Genomic DNA, 14,133 nt, shown 5'->3' on the forward strand with positions numbered 1-14,133 from the left:
TCAATGTTGCTATTTATCACTGACATATCCTAGGCTTTGATAATTTAGAAAAGAAAAATCTTACTTAGGGTCTAAATAATCGAGATTATTGATTCTTTTTTTTTAATCTAAAAACAGTGGCATCATGACAAAATCCTGACAAATTGGGTTAAAATTCTAAAAATTGATTAATATGTGATATAATAATTATGACTTAACTTAACCAAATGAAAGTAAAAAATAATAATGTATAATACTTTTTAAAGCTTGATTTTGAAAAGCACAATTATTGCACTGAGGGATATGAGTGTGTGTAAGATTAAAGTGGTTATTAAGGGTTAAAGTGTGGCATGTTGAAAGTTCTTGTTAAGGGTCGTTGGGTAAGTGGTTTTGAATACTCAATAAATGGATGTTGAAAGTTAAATTATCTATTATCCAGAGGTTAAGGTAAAAATGAATACACCTTATAGCATTACAGCATCATTACACAAATCCCCAAAGAAAACCATTCTGATTTATCAACAACTTTTAATCACACAGAACAGTTTTTATTCATTTATTCTGATGTTACTTTTTACAGAAGCAACAGTAAAATAAGAATTTCCTCCTTTAAACAGTGTCAGACAGTAGAGGGACAGTAATGCTCACACACACACAGACACAGTTCCACCTTCTGATTAGTAGCTCTGATCTCATATATATATTTTATTTCAATAATAAATTATGTACAATTTTATTGTGATGAGAAAGATGTGAGACGGTGGCAAGAGAGACAGAGAGAGCTTATTTTTCGGCCAGTGATGGTTTTCCGTTGGGGTTCAGGAGTCAGAGGTGAGAGGCACATGTCGGCCCCTCCAGGTGCATTGTGGGTTGTACCCAGAGGGAATGCCTGATGAGGAGGGAGAGGGGTGGCGCAGTCACCACATGTAGGAGTCGTCGTATCTGCGGAAGAACACAATGAAGAATGTATCATTGCTTGTATAAATTTTTAACATTCATATGGGTTCACGACGGGTCACATGACTTCTTTAGCGTATGCGTGTGAGGGTCTTTACCTTGATCTCTGGTCTCTGTTGCTGTCGCCACCAAACAGCAGCTCTGCAACCACATCCTCCTGAGTTGAACGCTTTCCATACCTGGGAGAGAGATAGGCAGAGTAGTTTTTAGCCATGTTAGCAGCAAAGTTCTTTACAACTATTGATTGATTGATTGCTGTGAAATTTGGTCAATTTTGGCCAGAAGATGAATCATACTAATTTTGCTGTACCCCTGACATTTCCTCTAGAGACACTTGTAGGTTAGACTTTTCACTTATCAGATTAAATATTTCAACATATATTGGATAGACTGGCCTAAAAGTTTGTGCATTCATGGTTACCAGAGGATGAATCCTGATGGCTTGTCTGAACCCCTGACTTTTCATTTAGTGCCACTTGTAGGTCAGACTTTTCACTTATCACTTACAAAAAATAAATAAATGAAATAAAAACATAAACTAGAGAATGGCACCAAAAAGTCCTGAAAACTGAAAAACAAATTATCTGACAAAATTTTAAATATATAAGAAAATTAATTATAAATATTGTTTTGTTATGATTTTCCATAGTATGTTTTTGTTTGATAATATTCAAATAATCCCTGCTGTGTAAAACTAATTTCCAGGTAATTTTCTTGTCACCTATTTTTTAATGTCTTGCAATTTCTGACACTGCTCATTTCCTTTTCCCCATGTTTTCAAAAGAAATCAAAGCAATTTGCTCAGGTTTCAAGGGTTAAAACCTTTGATCAGGGTGATCATGGTAACCCAACTTATGAAACAAAGCACAGACACTATGCCATAGCTATATTGTGTGTATTGTCTGTGTCATCTTGTCTGCCTATCTTTTAATATATTGGTTCTCTCCGCTTCCCTTATTTCCTTAGGTTTTCATTTCATAGTCAGGTTCAGACTGTGCATGCAAGAATGAGTGTGTTTTCATGCTGGCATGTAAGAGGGTGCTATTTCCAAGTCTGGATATGTCTCATCATTGTCATGATAAGGAAACCGAGAGAGTTGCACATGTGAAAACCACAGAGCCGTTTAACAGAAACTTTACTTCCTAATGTGTATGTTTGTGTGTGTGTATGAGCGTAAAACAGTGCTTTTTAACACCACCCCTGCAGCGCAACCTGCAGTTCCTCTGTTTTCCCATCAACCACCTGTTCCACCTCCCACTATGCCCCCAGCACCCAATCTTGCGCTTCGTTACACACAGGGAGTTGTGTGAGTGTTGTGCCCTGTAGGAAGGCAATCATACAGCTCTGTCTCAGCTGCCACACTGTGCCACACATCAGGATGTAAAATGCTTTCCTCTCTGATAATGGCCCGTCTGCGTCAGTATATCTCCTCAAGTCTCTCTGATTGGTCCTCCTCTTATTGTCTATCGGTCTGATTGTCTGTTCACGTCTTTCTTGCTCTTTCCACCCAATGATCAGCTTGTCTCTTTCTGTCTTTTGCTCTCTATCGCAGTAATCTTCATTATTGTTTTTAGAATTATAACCCCTGTCTGAGCTTCTGCTGTGCCACATCAGCATCACAAGCTATCAGATATCTAAAAACATGAGCACCCTGCCATATTTGTTAAATTATATTTTCTGCTGTCTTCATCTAAATTCAGAAAAGTGCTTTCGGCAAATGTATTCTAAAAATCCCCAGCTGCTTATAAACTCAGCTAACTAAAGTAGATTTACTGTCAGAACTTTTGGCTCTAAAATTTAGGCTAAAATCTGTCCCTCTTTAGGGAAAGCCATACCCCCCCTTATACAATTGATCTGGCTTTTTAATGCAGTGAGAATGTGTACGATCAGCATTCACACACGAGTCAAATGACTCTGCACTAGACACGGCTCCTATTGGCCTTGATGGGAATACAACACCTGGGTGAACGCGGTAATTTCAGTTCCTTAACCGGTGAGATGCAATGGCGTACCATCACTAATTACCATCTGTCTCTTCCCAAGCAGCTAAAACAACAATCCAGACACATCTGCAAAGAGTTTAAAAGAGAGACTGAATAAGTAAGAGATCAAGAAGAGAAGCCACTGAAAAGACCGCCGTTGCTGCTGTCTGCTGTTCAGCTGTTCAACTGTTCTCCTGCCTATCCACGATGTCACATGGACACATTAACAAAACAACCCCCACACACACATGCAAAAAAGGTGACAGATAGGCAAACCCATGTGCTGTAGTGATGTGCTCACTGGGAGTTGGAATGCAGTCAAGCTCCTTTCTTTAGTGGGTTTAGCCGTGAGAAGCCACACTAATTTAGTGCTGATTTTGGTTGGGAAGGGGTAAAAAAAAAAAAAAACAGTACCAAACCTTGCATCTTGAGTAATTTTAAGGTACACCCTCACAATGTGTCTTTTCCTAAACCTAACCTAGTATTTTTTATTACCGAAACCCAACCTCTGTAACTTCATTAGCTAACTGTATATTAAGGCTGTAATGTCATTCGCAGGGTACTAATATGTATGGTGACATGTGAACTGTTGTGCGTGCATTTTCGTAGGTGATCATATGACCTATTCTATGAGAATAAGTTGCTGTGGAAACTACAGTTCTGATTTTCATGTCTTGAGTCAAGGCACCAGTATATTGTCCACTTTGCTGGAAAAAACAGCTCGATCATTTTAAGATGGTTAAACTGGTTGACCAGCTTGTTTGACCAGTTTTTGCATAACTTTTGACGGCTTAACAGGTCATACCAGCTTGTGATGGTCAGTCTGGCTGCTTCATCCACTGAAGGTCCAGTAAAATTGAAACCAAAACAATTTCCTTGAGTATGGCGAAGTAACTGTCATAAGGGGGGAGTATGACAGGCAAAGGGCATAAATCAGTTAAGTCTACTGGCATGGCATATGTGTAAATATAAACGTGCATAGCTTGACTGGTCACACCAGCATGTCCGACTGGTGGCCAACCTAGCTAAACCATCAAAGACAAGCAATAACTGGGTCAGGACCGTCAAGACGTCCAGCTAAAACCAACTAAAACCATCTACCAGCATAATATGTTTTTGCTGGTGCTTTCAGTAGGGCAGTTACACAATACTATAAACTGCAGTATCTAGTAATGCACCCCAGGCACCTGACTGCTCAGATCCATAAATTTTATCTGGAGTCTATAGCCTAAAGCTGACGGCCATCACATTTCCCAGCATTTCATTTGAAACAGCCAAACCTTTATATAACCATTAGTTACCTTCACTGCATATAATATGTCTTCATCTCCAACTCTCCAGTGAAATGTAAACACCTTCTACTCTGAACCATTTGACTCTCTATGGCATAATGGTTCTTCTTTAAACCACAGATCTAAATATCAACGACCTATTTGGCTTTCATGAGTAAGATCAGATAGCTCATGAGCCAGACTGCTTCAAATCAAAAAATATTCCATCTGACAATTCCGTCCAGGCAACTTTCATACCTGAGAGCAGCAGGCCTCGGCTCAGGCCTCGCTAACTGGATTTGGGATTCCTTCTTGGGTCCATCTGTGTCGATTTTATTGCTCTGGTCCCGTTGATTTGAAGGCCTGGAGGTTTTGGAGAGTGGCCAGTAATCTAATCTACCGAGCTGCTATGTGCGGGCACAGGGCTGCGGGGATGGAGGAGGTGTAGGAGGAGGTGTGGGAGGAGGTGTGGGAGGAGGTGTGGGAGTGCATCATACATCGACAGAGCTTCGGGCTTAAGTATGAGCAGGAAACTCATGGAACTCAAGTTGCTATAATGACTTGAATAAAAGAAAATGAAATAAAGGAGCAAATGTGAAGAAGCCAAAAAGACTTACTCTGTTACACTTTTATGAGCTTAACACATGAAAATCATTTTGGGGAAGAGTTCCTTTAAATTTCAGGGATCCATATATGGTTCATTACACAGAGGTGATGCATACCTTCATCTGTCCTCTTGGGGACTCTCCATAGCCTCAAGATTTATCTTTTTGGACTGGATAAAAACTATTAAGAAGGGAGAGGTGAACAGAAAAGGGGGAGGTTTTTGCCATCTTTCTTTTGGCTGAAAAGAGGGGAGCCTGACTTTTTAGCAAGAATTGAGGTGCAACTGTAGATTTATCATATCTCTGCCTTCCATTATCACATTGTCATGGTGACAATAAGATTACCATTGGCGATGAAAGTGCCCAGTTTACTCATTCACATGTAATTTTATTTAAAAATTAGAACATTATCTGGAGTATTCATTAGATTGTTAAGTTTCTCATGGATGTGGCAATTTTTAATTTAATTTGTGATGTGTACACTGGGGGCTACAGTGAAAACTTTTATTCAATTTAGAGATGGAATTGAGTCAACAAGCTTATATTTACATCCAATTGGCAAAAAAATGTTTGCATCGTACATTATAGCGAACCACGAATACACTACTTTTGCATGTTATTATGAAGTGATCAGTCGCTGTGCTCAGAGCTCTTTTTTGACTTTCTGCTGCTCTGTCTTTGTAAATAATGTGGTGGTAGATGTTTTAATTGTGTCAGGCTGCCACAAATAAATAAATGTGTGGGAAACTCTGGGATATGTTGAAACTTAACATATCGACAGTGCTGTGGTTAACACTTAGAAACCTGGACTGACATCAGTTTTCTTGTGCTTTTACAAATTTCTTGTTAATTTCTGGGTTTTAAAGCATTAGCATGTGGTCATATTTATGTACAAAAACCACTTGGTTATGGTTTGGAAAAAAAAATCATGTTTTAGCTTGAAATGCCTGGTGTTGGGGGCATAGTTTAGGCAGGAAAAGACACAATGTTTCGGTAAGAAATAACCACTCTTCGTGGCTTGGGTTGCTACAAAAACAGACAGTGGTCTGCAGCTTGGCAGGCATCTTATCGAGGTGAGATGCCTTCCACCATCCCCTCCACCTCCTGATGACATAGTCAGCTCATATATCATGTCACTTTAGAAATATTGATATGCAACATATTCAAGGTTTGTAGAATCATATAATGGCAACATTTTCTTTAGGCGACTGGGCTATTCATTTGGTAGTTTACTTGATTTGGTAAATCAAAACATTTGGAAGATCAAAATAAAACTTCATTAATATAATCAGAATATCTAAAATACAACAATAAATATGCCCCCCTATAATAGCCCGAGGTTTCCTCACTTTCGATTAATTTCTATGCCTAATGATGCCACTTAGGTGTCAGAAATACAGAAATTCACTTATCAAAAATAGTGTAACACCTGTGCCATGTATATGTACTTCATGTACTATATGTGTGTACATACCTCTGCCTGGTGATCAGATTGATGTAATGTCTCAGGGCAGTGTAGTACTTGGCCAGCTCTTCAGGTGGGGCATCTTCTCCGGGGTTCTCAGGTTTGGGGGGGTAGGCATCCGCCAGCGTTCCCAAACACACCAGCACACACAGCACTAAGGCCACCAGCACCGTCCATGGCTTCAGCATCACGGCCATCTGGAACAGGACAGCAGGGTGTTATGGAGGTTAAGGATCCAAAGTTTGGAATTAGCTCCAATGCAATAATTAGAATGATTTTAGAAATCTTTAATAATAAATATTACGGTTATTTGATATTTTTTCTATAAGTGGTCGATTTCGGTAATTGTGGAATGCCAGTCTTAGTTTTATCTTAGACTATAACATTGGTCAAAAATTATGAAGAAGATGTGAAAATCTTCAATCGGTGACTAAAAGAAAATATTAACCTCTATCATGTTTGATTGAATACATCCCATCACAAAAACACAGAAGGAATTGGAGATTGATGAGCTGATAAAGACATTTTATCATTTTTTTCTGATGAAAAAAAACCAAACCAAAAACGTTTGGTGTGTGCTAAACCTCTCCTGAGGGACGCAGTTTGGAAAAATGGCATCATTTGTTTTCCCAGGAAACGTCTGCTCAGGCTAAGTTTACTGACGAGTAAATTGAGGTGTGCGAAGCAGCTAAACAAGTCAATATGTATCATGTAAAAGAAAAATGAAAGCCGCTTCAGGCTGCAGTGTGACTGATGGGTCAGTTAAGCTCCTGAGGAAGATGAATAAAATGGATTGACTTCAGTGGAAGGAACTAATTTCACACAACACCAGTGAAATTATAAAATAGACATAGTTTATAGTAGTGTGCTGCACATGAAAGATGTGTTGATAATACTCTGTATGCTATTGCAGCAGCTTGATGTCTATTTTAGTGTTATATGAGACAGTAATATCGTTTTCATTTATGTGAGCTGTGATTACTACTACTACTAGTACTACTACTAATAATGATAATACTAATGTTGGCCCCTAGTTTCTATGGAGAAGCAAAACAAAACAAAACAAAACAAAACAAAACAAACAAACAAAAATACCTAATTTGACATATCTACAAATCAATAAGAACATATGACCACTGAATATTTATCTTTTTTACTTTGCACCATGTTGTATTTTCAAATCTGTGTATATTTCTGTATGCACAGATCTATCCTTAGGCGAGGTCCTTAGAAAAGCCCAAACCTCTACCTAACCTGCAAATGTAATCTATTTCCTTTTTTAATGTTTTTTTTCCCCCAGTAATTATTATAAACACATCTAAATGTGCAAGTAAAATTAAACGTAATTGAAAAGTCAGCTAAACAGATTCTCATAATCCTTGGATGACTGCTCTCTGGCTGTGAAAACATTAGGTGAAAAATAAAAAATAATTAAATTAAAGTAAAAACAAAGGGATGCAAACTTGCCACTGTCATTATTCAGCTGTAAAATAATTGCTAAAATAATTAAGCGGTTTTTAGTTTTTTGGGCTCCTATTTTAGCTATCTGCCTTTGGAAAAGTGTTGTGTCCTCAAACCATGAATAAAGGGTATAAACAGATAAGGCTGCTCTTTTTATTTCTAATACCCCCAGGTATTAACATTTTTTTAAAAGATTAATTTCAGTTATAATGAGCTTTAGGTGAACTTCATGACTTTGCTGCCCCTCTGTCTGCTCCATACTCTCTTATATTGCGGAGCTTTTCCAGGTTCACACTGAATTGCCTGTGATGTTTACACACACGATAAGACAGATTTTCAGAATACTAAAAAACAGTAAGCCCGCAACTATTTATGTCTTCAATAATTTTATGCCAATATTAAACAAAGCGAAGCGACTATTCAGACTTGCCTGAACATCTGTCATATATGTGCTGATGCGGTTTGGATGCGGCGTTGTCCGCGGTGCTGAACTTCCTTCAGCGGAAACTTGGAGCTATTTACTGTCCATTTAACACCGAACCTTTACTATAAAGCAAGGTCAAGACATATATGTACTCTAACTTTAAAAACGTTAGCTATATTTTAAATTAGAAACTGCTCATCCTAACATAAAGAAAGTTGAGAGAGAGAGAGATAGGGAGAGAGAGAAATTGTGTGAGCTTTTTGGAATAAAATAGTAGGACGGCGTGCAATTGATTTTACATGCAATAGTTGAACAAAAAAACACTGGCTAAAGAGAAATTTGCGACATACATTGTAACAAATGTACGTTGTTTTTTTTAAATACAGTAAAACACGGCAAATATTGATGCTTTTCAAATCCAAACACTAAAAAAAAAATTAAAACTAAGTATTAATGAAGTTAAATAATTTGTTCGAATACAATTTAATTTCTATATAGACATTGCACACAGTACAATGATCACACATGTCATTGTCTGCAATTTAAACATCTGAATGCCCGTCGGATCCGTAATAACATTCAAGATGGAGCGAATGAAAGCAAGTGAGAAAGAAGTATGAAGACTTACTCTGAGGAGACTTTGAAGGTTTCAGGTAGAAGTCGGGACGACAGGTGGTTTCTGGCAGTAGCAGCAGAGGTCTGTTTGTTTTCTTCTCTCCTGTTGCTTTTTACTCTGCAGGTCGCTGCACTTTGGTACCAAACTCCGTCAGAGTTGATTTATATAGTTTAGCAGCACCGGAGGAGGGAACGCTTACACCACAGTGCGTGCGTGTTTTCGTGTGCGTGTGTGATGCGAAAGGGTGGGGGGCCGAATGCGTCAGATGGTGATGATGTTGGAGATATTACGCATCAGGCAGTCCTGTGTTTTAGATAGTTAACAGATGACATTTTGGGCCATGACACTCAAAAGCTGCATCAGTGTGAGAAAAAAAAACCCAGAATGTTTATTTCCATCTGTTTCCTCCAGAATACCCAAACTGGGTCCCAGTCATCATCCTCTCTTTTATAATCTTCCATTAGATCAAGACTCCAAATTCCCACCCCTGCAGTATATTGACCTATGACCTTCATAATAAGAAAGGAGAAAAACATCATGGGAAATCAATAAAATATCACTTTTATGTCCAAATTAATCACTCAACCAGAACATGTCCATAAAGGGATTATTTCATGCACTGTTTGTGACATCCCAACCCAGTCACCAGAAGAAAATGATGTCACTGTATGTTTCTGCACACCAAAAATATGTTACAATTGCATGTTTCATACAAGTAATATCAATGTTCCAAAGTGATGTTATATATTTTCTGGCATTATTATCCTGAGGTGGAGGGAATGATGGATGGTGAGACACCTAGATGTCACACTTGCTAAGCTGTAGACTACCGAAGACCACTGTAAGAGGGCAACGACCAAGAAAAGCATTTTTCTGTTGTTGTTGTTCTTGTTATTGTTGTTGCTTTCATTTGATTAGAGTGGACTTTCACCTCTGTACATATGACACACACTAATATTCAACTGCAACAATGGAGCTGAATGACAGATTGACGCTCTGAGGCTTTGACGCACAAACACACGTGCACTATGGCTTTACTCATCATTTGACTTTTGTCACTTTCAGAATAAACACATCCTCCTCACCCTCAAGGGCACAAAGGAAATGGGCTTGGTGTTCTAGAGTATGAGGTCAGGAAGGAATGATGCATAAAATTAAAGTTTGTTCATCTTATATGGGTTACGGCGGTTTTCCACTGGTTGCGTATGCGTTGCATTACGGCTCCGCTATGGTTTTGCTCAGTGCTCCGTCATCCGTCAATCCCCAGTGGTTGCATTTTGAGTCCGGCATGGCACAGCACTGCCAGATCAGCTGGAGTGGCGAGAACGATGAGTTCTCGCGGTAATTACAAAATCTGCGTAAACACAGAGTGTTTTACTCTGAAAATTAACCGGATGTTTTAATGTTGTATCGCTGTCCGGTTTCCTATCTGCTCTGTGTTAAATTCGGCTAAATTTATGCGGAGTGATACGGCGTCCAGCAAAAATAGGAGGCTTGCGTATCTGATCTGCAAGTGTCCCGACTGCCAGAGCTGACGGCAGATTTCCACAGGTTGCATGTGCATGTTGCGTTATGGCCGGATCAGCTGGAGTAGCGAGACCGAGGAGTTCTCGCAGTAATTACAGAATCACGCGCATTATATCAGTACAGAGGAAAAAGTAATTGGAGGCCTGCTTATCTGATCCGCAAGCCTCTGGACTGCCGGAGCTGAGACCGAGTCGATCTGCAACGCAGCCTAGAGTGTAATCTATTTGCTCCGTCTGCTGTGACGGAGCGGAACCAGATCACACACGGATCTGGTGGAAATCCGGGGTTACACAGTGTCCCTCCATACTGATGCGCCCTCCTGGAAGAGTCTGTGTATAGACAGGGACAAACATACCCTGGGATGCTGTGGTGGTCTCCAATGTATGTGTAAGAGAGGGTGGAAGGTGGACTATTGCACACATTTTTTCTGTAAATTATTAATGGTTAAATTGATAATTTAAAGGTATTTCAACTGGTAAAAAAGACTGTACATATCACATATAACCCTTGTGAATTAAAGCATAAATAACCTCTCTGTCACAAGATAAGAGTTGAAATTACTTTTTAGTAGATGTAAAACAGCATTTTAATGGTTGAATTACCCCTTTACAGGTATTTTTTAACTAGTAAAAAGGACTGGGTGAGTTATAATCTTTCACATCTACCCCTCTGGAATGAAAACAAGTCATTGTGATGCATAAATAACCTTATAATAATAACCTAAAATGCTGAAATCACTTTTTGGTAAGTGCAAACAGCATTTTATGGGTTGAAAGTTATTTCAACTGGTAAAAAGGACTGGATAAGCTATAATATAACACATATTACCATTCAAGTGATATCAAGTCACTTTTAAGCATAAATAACCTTTCAGTCAAAAGATAAGAGCTGAAATCACTCCTGGCAAGTGTAAAACTGAATTTGATGGGCTAAATTGCCCCTTTAAAAGTGTTTTAAGTGGTTAAAATTTTCCATTTCCTGATATCATGTTGTTACCGGCAGCTTGTCAAACTGATGCTGTCTGGTGTTATTGTAAACGTATGCCCCCCGGCGGTGTATCATACCCTCACAAATGTGTGGCGTCAGTTTGAAACTGAATCATCAGTCCTCCAGCTGTTGCAATCTCTGAGCAGTTGAAGCTGATATTTTCTCTTTCTTGTATCCTTCTCTTCCATTTAACATACCAGTGTGGATAATAGTTCACAGACTGAAATGAATAGACATCTGCTGTACTACACTTAACATATCAGCATGCATTTTTAACAGAGGTGAGGTATCACATATCTGCATATCATAACTAATATAAAGGATATTAATAATCAAAACCCACTGCTCATTTATTATGTCACACGTAATCATCTCTCTTACCCTCATTACTGGACATGTGGATAGCATAAACCAATAGTTTATTAAAGGACACAGAGAAGGTAGATGTATAAATCTTGACATATGTAAAACAAAACCATTCCAATACTAGAGGAAAAAAACACAATCAGATTTCTGTCTCCTATGCAAAGTGTGAAATCCAATCACATAAATGTAATTATTCTCCTGGATTGTGATTAGCTACCAAAAAAAAAATAAAAATAAATAAAGGAGATGATTTACGCAGTGTGATGGATAACCTATTAGCAAATTTAAATTATCTGCAATTAAATTTTCATGCTGTGTTTGTATGAGGTGAAACTAACAGCTGTGTGGAACGTGAGAAAATGTTAAATATTCTGGTGTAGATGATAGAAAATACAGCTTGTAGTTAAATGGAGGTATGCTGCTTTATAGAAATGTCATTTTTCACTATAATGCACAATGTTAAATAATACTAATTAGAGTGAAAGCTGTAACAATAAAATTTAAAGATTAATAAAATTAAACATCTTAGCAAAACACACAAGGTTTGACATCAGTCAGTTTTTACTATACATTACTCTAAGAAATGATAATTTAGGTTTTAATGCATTTCATCCCCTCATTTTTAGTCTTTCTTGTCTAAGTCACTTTTCCTGTATACAAATTAGAATTACTGCCTTGCAGTTGTATGCCTCCACAAACCAGCGAAGTTGCACTTAACATGCCCAGATTTATATGTAGCCATGACATGCTTAAAAAAAGGACACTGCTGCAAAGAAGCTACATATACTAAAATGCCGATGCTTTACATACAGTTTACCACTGGCAGCACAAAAGATCTATACAAGAGGCACAGTTTCAAGGTGGACACCCAAAATTAGTGTCATCAATTTATTAATTTATTTATTCATTTATTAGACCATGTGTCTTCCATTCTGTTTCTGAGTTAGGGCATTGACTAATGACTTGAAAAGTATAATTTTGATGTCACAGTGAAGATGATTTTTTGGATATAAAATGTCAAAATGTAATAATTTTAACCTATTAGACATTTTTGTGAAATTTTGTCATAATTAGTGTATAAATGTTATGGTCAAAAACATGTTTTGTGATAGTGATCTTGACCTTGAATCTTGAATTCTTTCTTCTTTCTCTGTTCATTCTTGAGTCCAAGTGGATATTTATGCCAAATTTCAAAAAATCCTCACAAGGCCTTCTTCAGATATAGCATGAACACAAATGTGATAGACTAAAGGTCACAGTGACCTCTGACCACCAAAACTGAATCAGTCAATCCTTGAGTCCCAGTGAACGTTTGTGCCAAATTTGAAGAAATTCCCTAAAAGCCTTTTAGAGATATCCCATCCAGCAGTATGAAACACACATGAGGTTACAGTGAGCGCTGACCACCAAAATCTAATCAGTGAAGACATATTCTTAAGGTCTTCCCGAGTTATGATGTAAGGTGATAGTATCCTTTGACCACTAAAATCTAATCAGGCCATCCTTGAGTCCAAGGGAACGTTTGTGCCAAGTTTCAAGAAATTCCCTAAAGGCCATCTTGAGATATTCAATTTACAAGAAGGAAACGGATGTAAGGTCACAGTGAGTTTTGACCACCAAAATCTAATCAGTTCATTCTTGAGTCCAAGTGGATGTATTTGCAAAATTTGAAATACCCTCAAGGTGTTCTTGAGAATCTGAGAATAGGACAGAGTGATGGACAACTCAATGCCTTAGGCCACAGCTTTCGGTGGCTCGGAGGCATGAAAATGGCAAAAAAAAGGTGTACTCTAGATATTTATCCAAACAACCATCCATCCATTCATCCAGTGTAATTGTCCTCTTCCATGATCTCTTTCTGTCCCCATGGCACACTCAGAGTCAATAAAAGCTGTACAAACATGTCAGAGATTAGCTCTCAACCATAATCTATTCCCTGAGCAAACACAGGAGCCAAGTGCCCTACTGTGTGTGTGTGTGTGTGTGTGTGTGTGTGTGTGTGTGTGTGTGTGTGTGTGTGTGTGTGTGTGTGTGCTTGCGTTTGTCTGTCTGTGTGTGTGTACTTGGTAGGGAATGTAGGTGTGTTTGGAGAAGCCAGCACACCATAGTTCCTTCCACAAATACTTTTACCTGTGATAATGCTTCACTAAAAGAGCAATAACTGACTATGACGTTTGTATGTGTCTGTGTTTGTGTGTACCCAAGAGGCCGTGTTAAAGCTGCCAAATGATCCTTTTTTGCCCCACAAAGCCACACTAATCTATGAATTGAGGCAAATAAAAAGATGGAAATACTATGTAACATTTGCAATAAAAAGAGGGGGATTGAACGATACTAAACAGAATAAAACTGAAATGACCTGGAAAATGACATTGAAATGAAAACATACTGAAACATATTGACACAAAACAAGTAGAGCCCATCGTATAGTGAACGTAGTATTGAGCCCGATAAACCTGCTTATCACACTGAATTGACCTTTTCCATAAGCTG

The 14,133-nt window shown here is 38.3% G+C and overlaps 1 protein-coding gene across 1 annotated transcript; it reads right to left on the minus strand.

Moving 5' to 3' along the window:
- Window positions 1–487: 487 nt before the first annotated feature.
- Window positions 488–8,906, minus strand: pyya (peptide YYa). Its single transcript, XM_042504604.2, has 4 exons — window positions 8,773–8,906; window positions 6,269–6,456; window positions 1,035–1,115; window positions 488–921 (listed from the first exon to the last, which is right to left on the minus strand). Exons 2-4 carry the CDS (start codon window positions 6,454–6,456, stop codon window positions 897–899), a joined length of 294 nt encoding a protein of 97 aa, XP_042360538.1. The 5' UTR covers window positions 8,773–8,906; the 3' UTR covers window positions 488–896.
- Between the last annotated feature and the right edge of the window lie 5,227 nt (window positions 8,907–14,133).

The sequence above is a fragment of the Plectropomus leopardus genome, chromosome 18, assembly GCF_026936395.1.
Source record: "Plectropomus leopardus strain MGB_pleo_1.0 chromosome 18, ASM2693639v1, whole genome shotgun sequence".
In the NCBI taxonomy this organism is placed as follows: Eukaryota; Metazoa; Chordata; class Actinopteri; order Perciformes; family Serranidae; genus Plectropomus; species Plectropomus leopardus.

Excerpts from the sequence above, each read along its gene's own strand:
- pyya (XM_042504604.2), bottom strand. The coding sequence starts at position 6,456 with ATGGCCGTGATGCTGAAGCCATGGACGGTGCTGGTGGCCTTAGTGCTG. Across the intron at positions 1,116-6,268 it reads AATCTGATCACCAGGCAGAG|GTATGGAAAGCGTTCAACTC; the intron begins GTATGTACACAC and ends TCTCTCTCCCAG. Across the intron at positions 922-1,034 it reads AACAGAGACCAGAGATCAAG|ATACGACGACTCCTACATGT; the intron begins GTAAAGACCCTC and ends GTTCTTCCGCAG.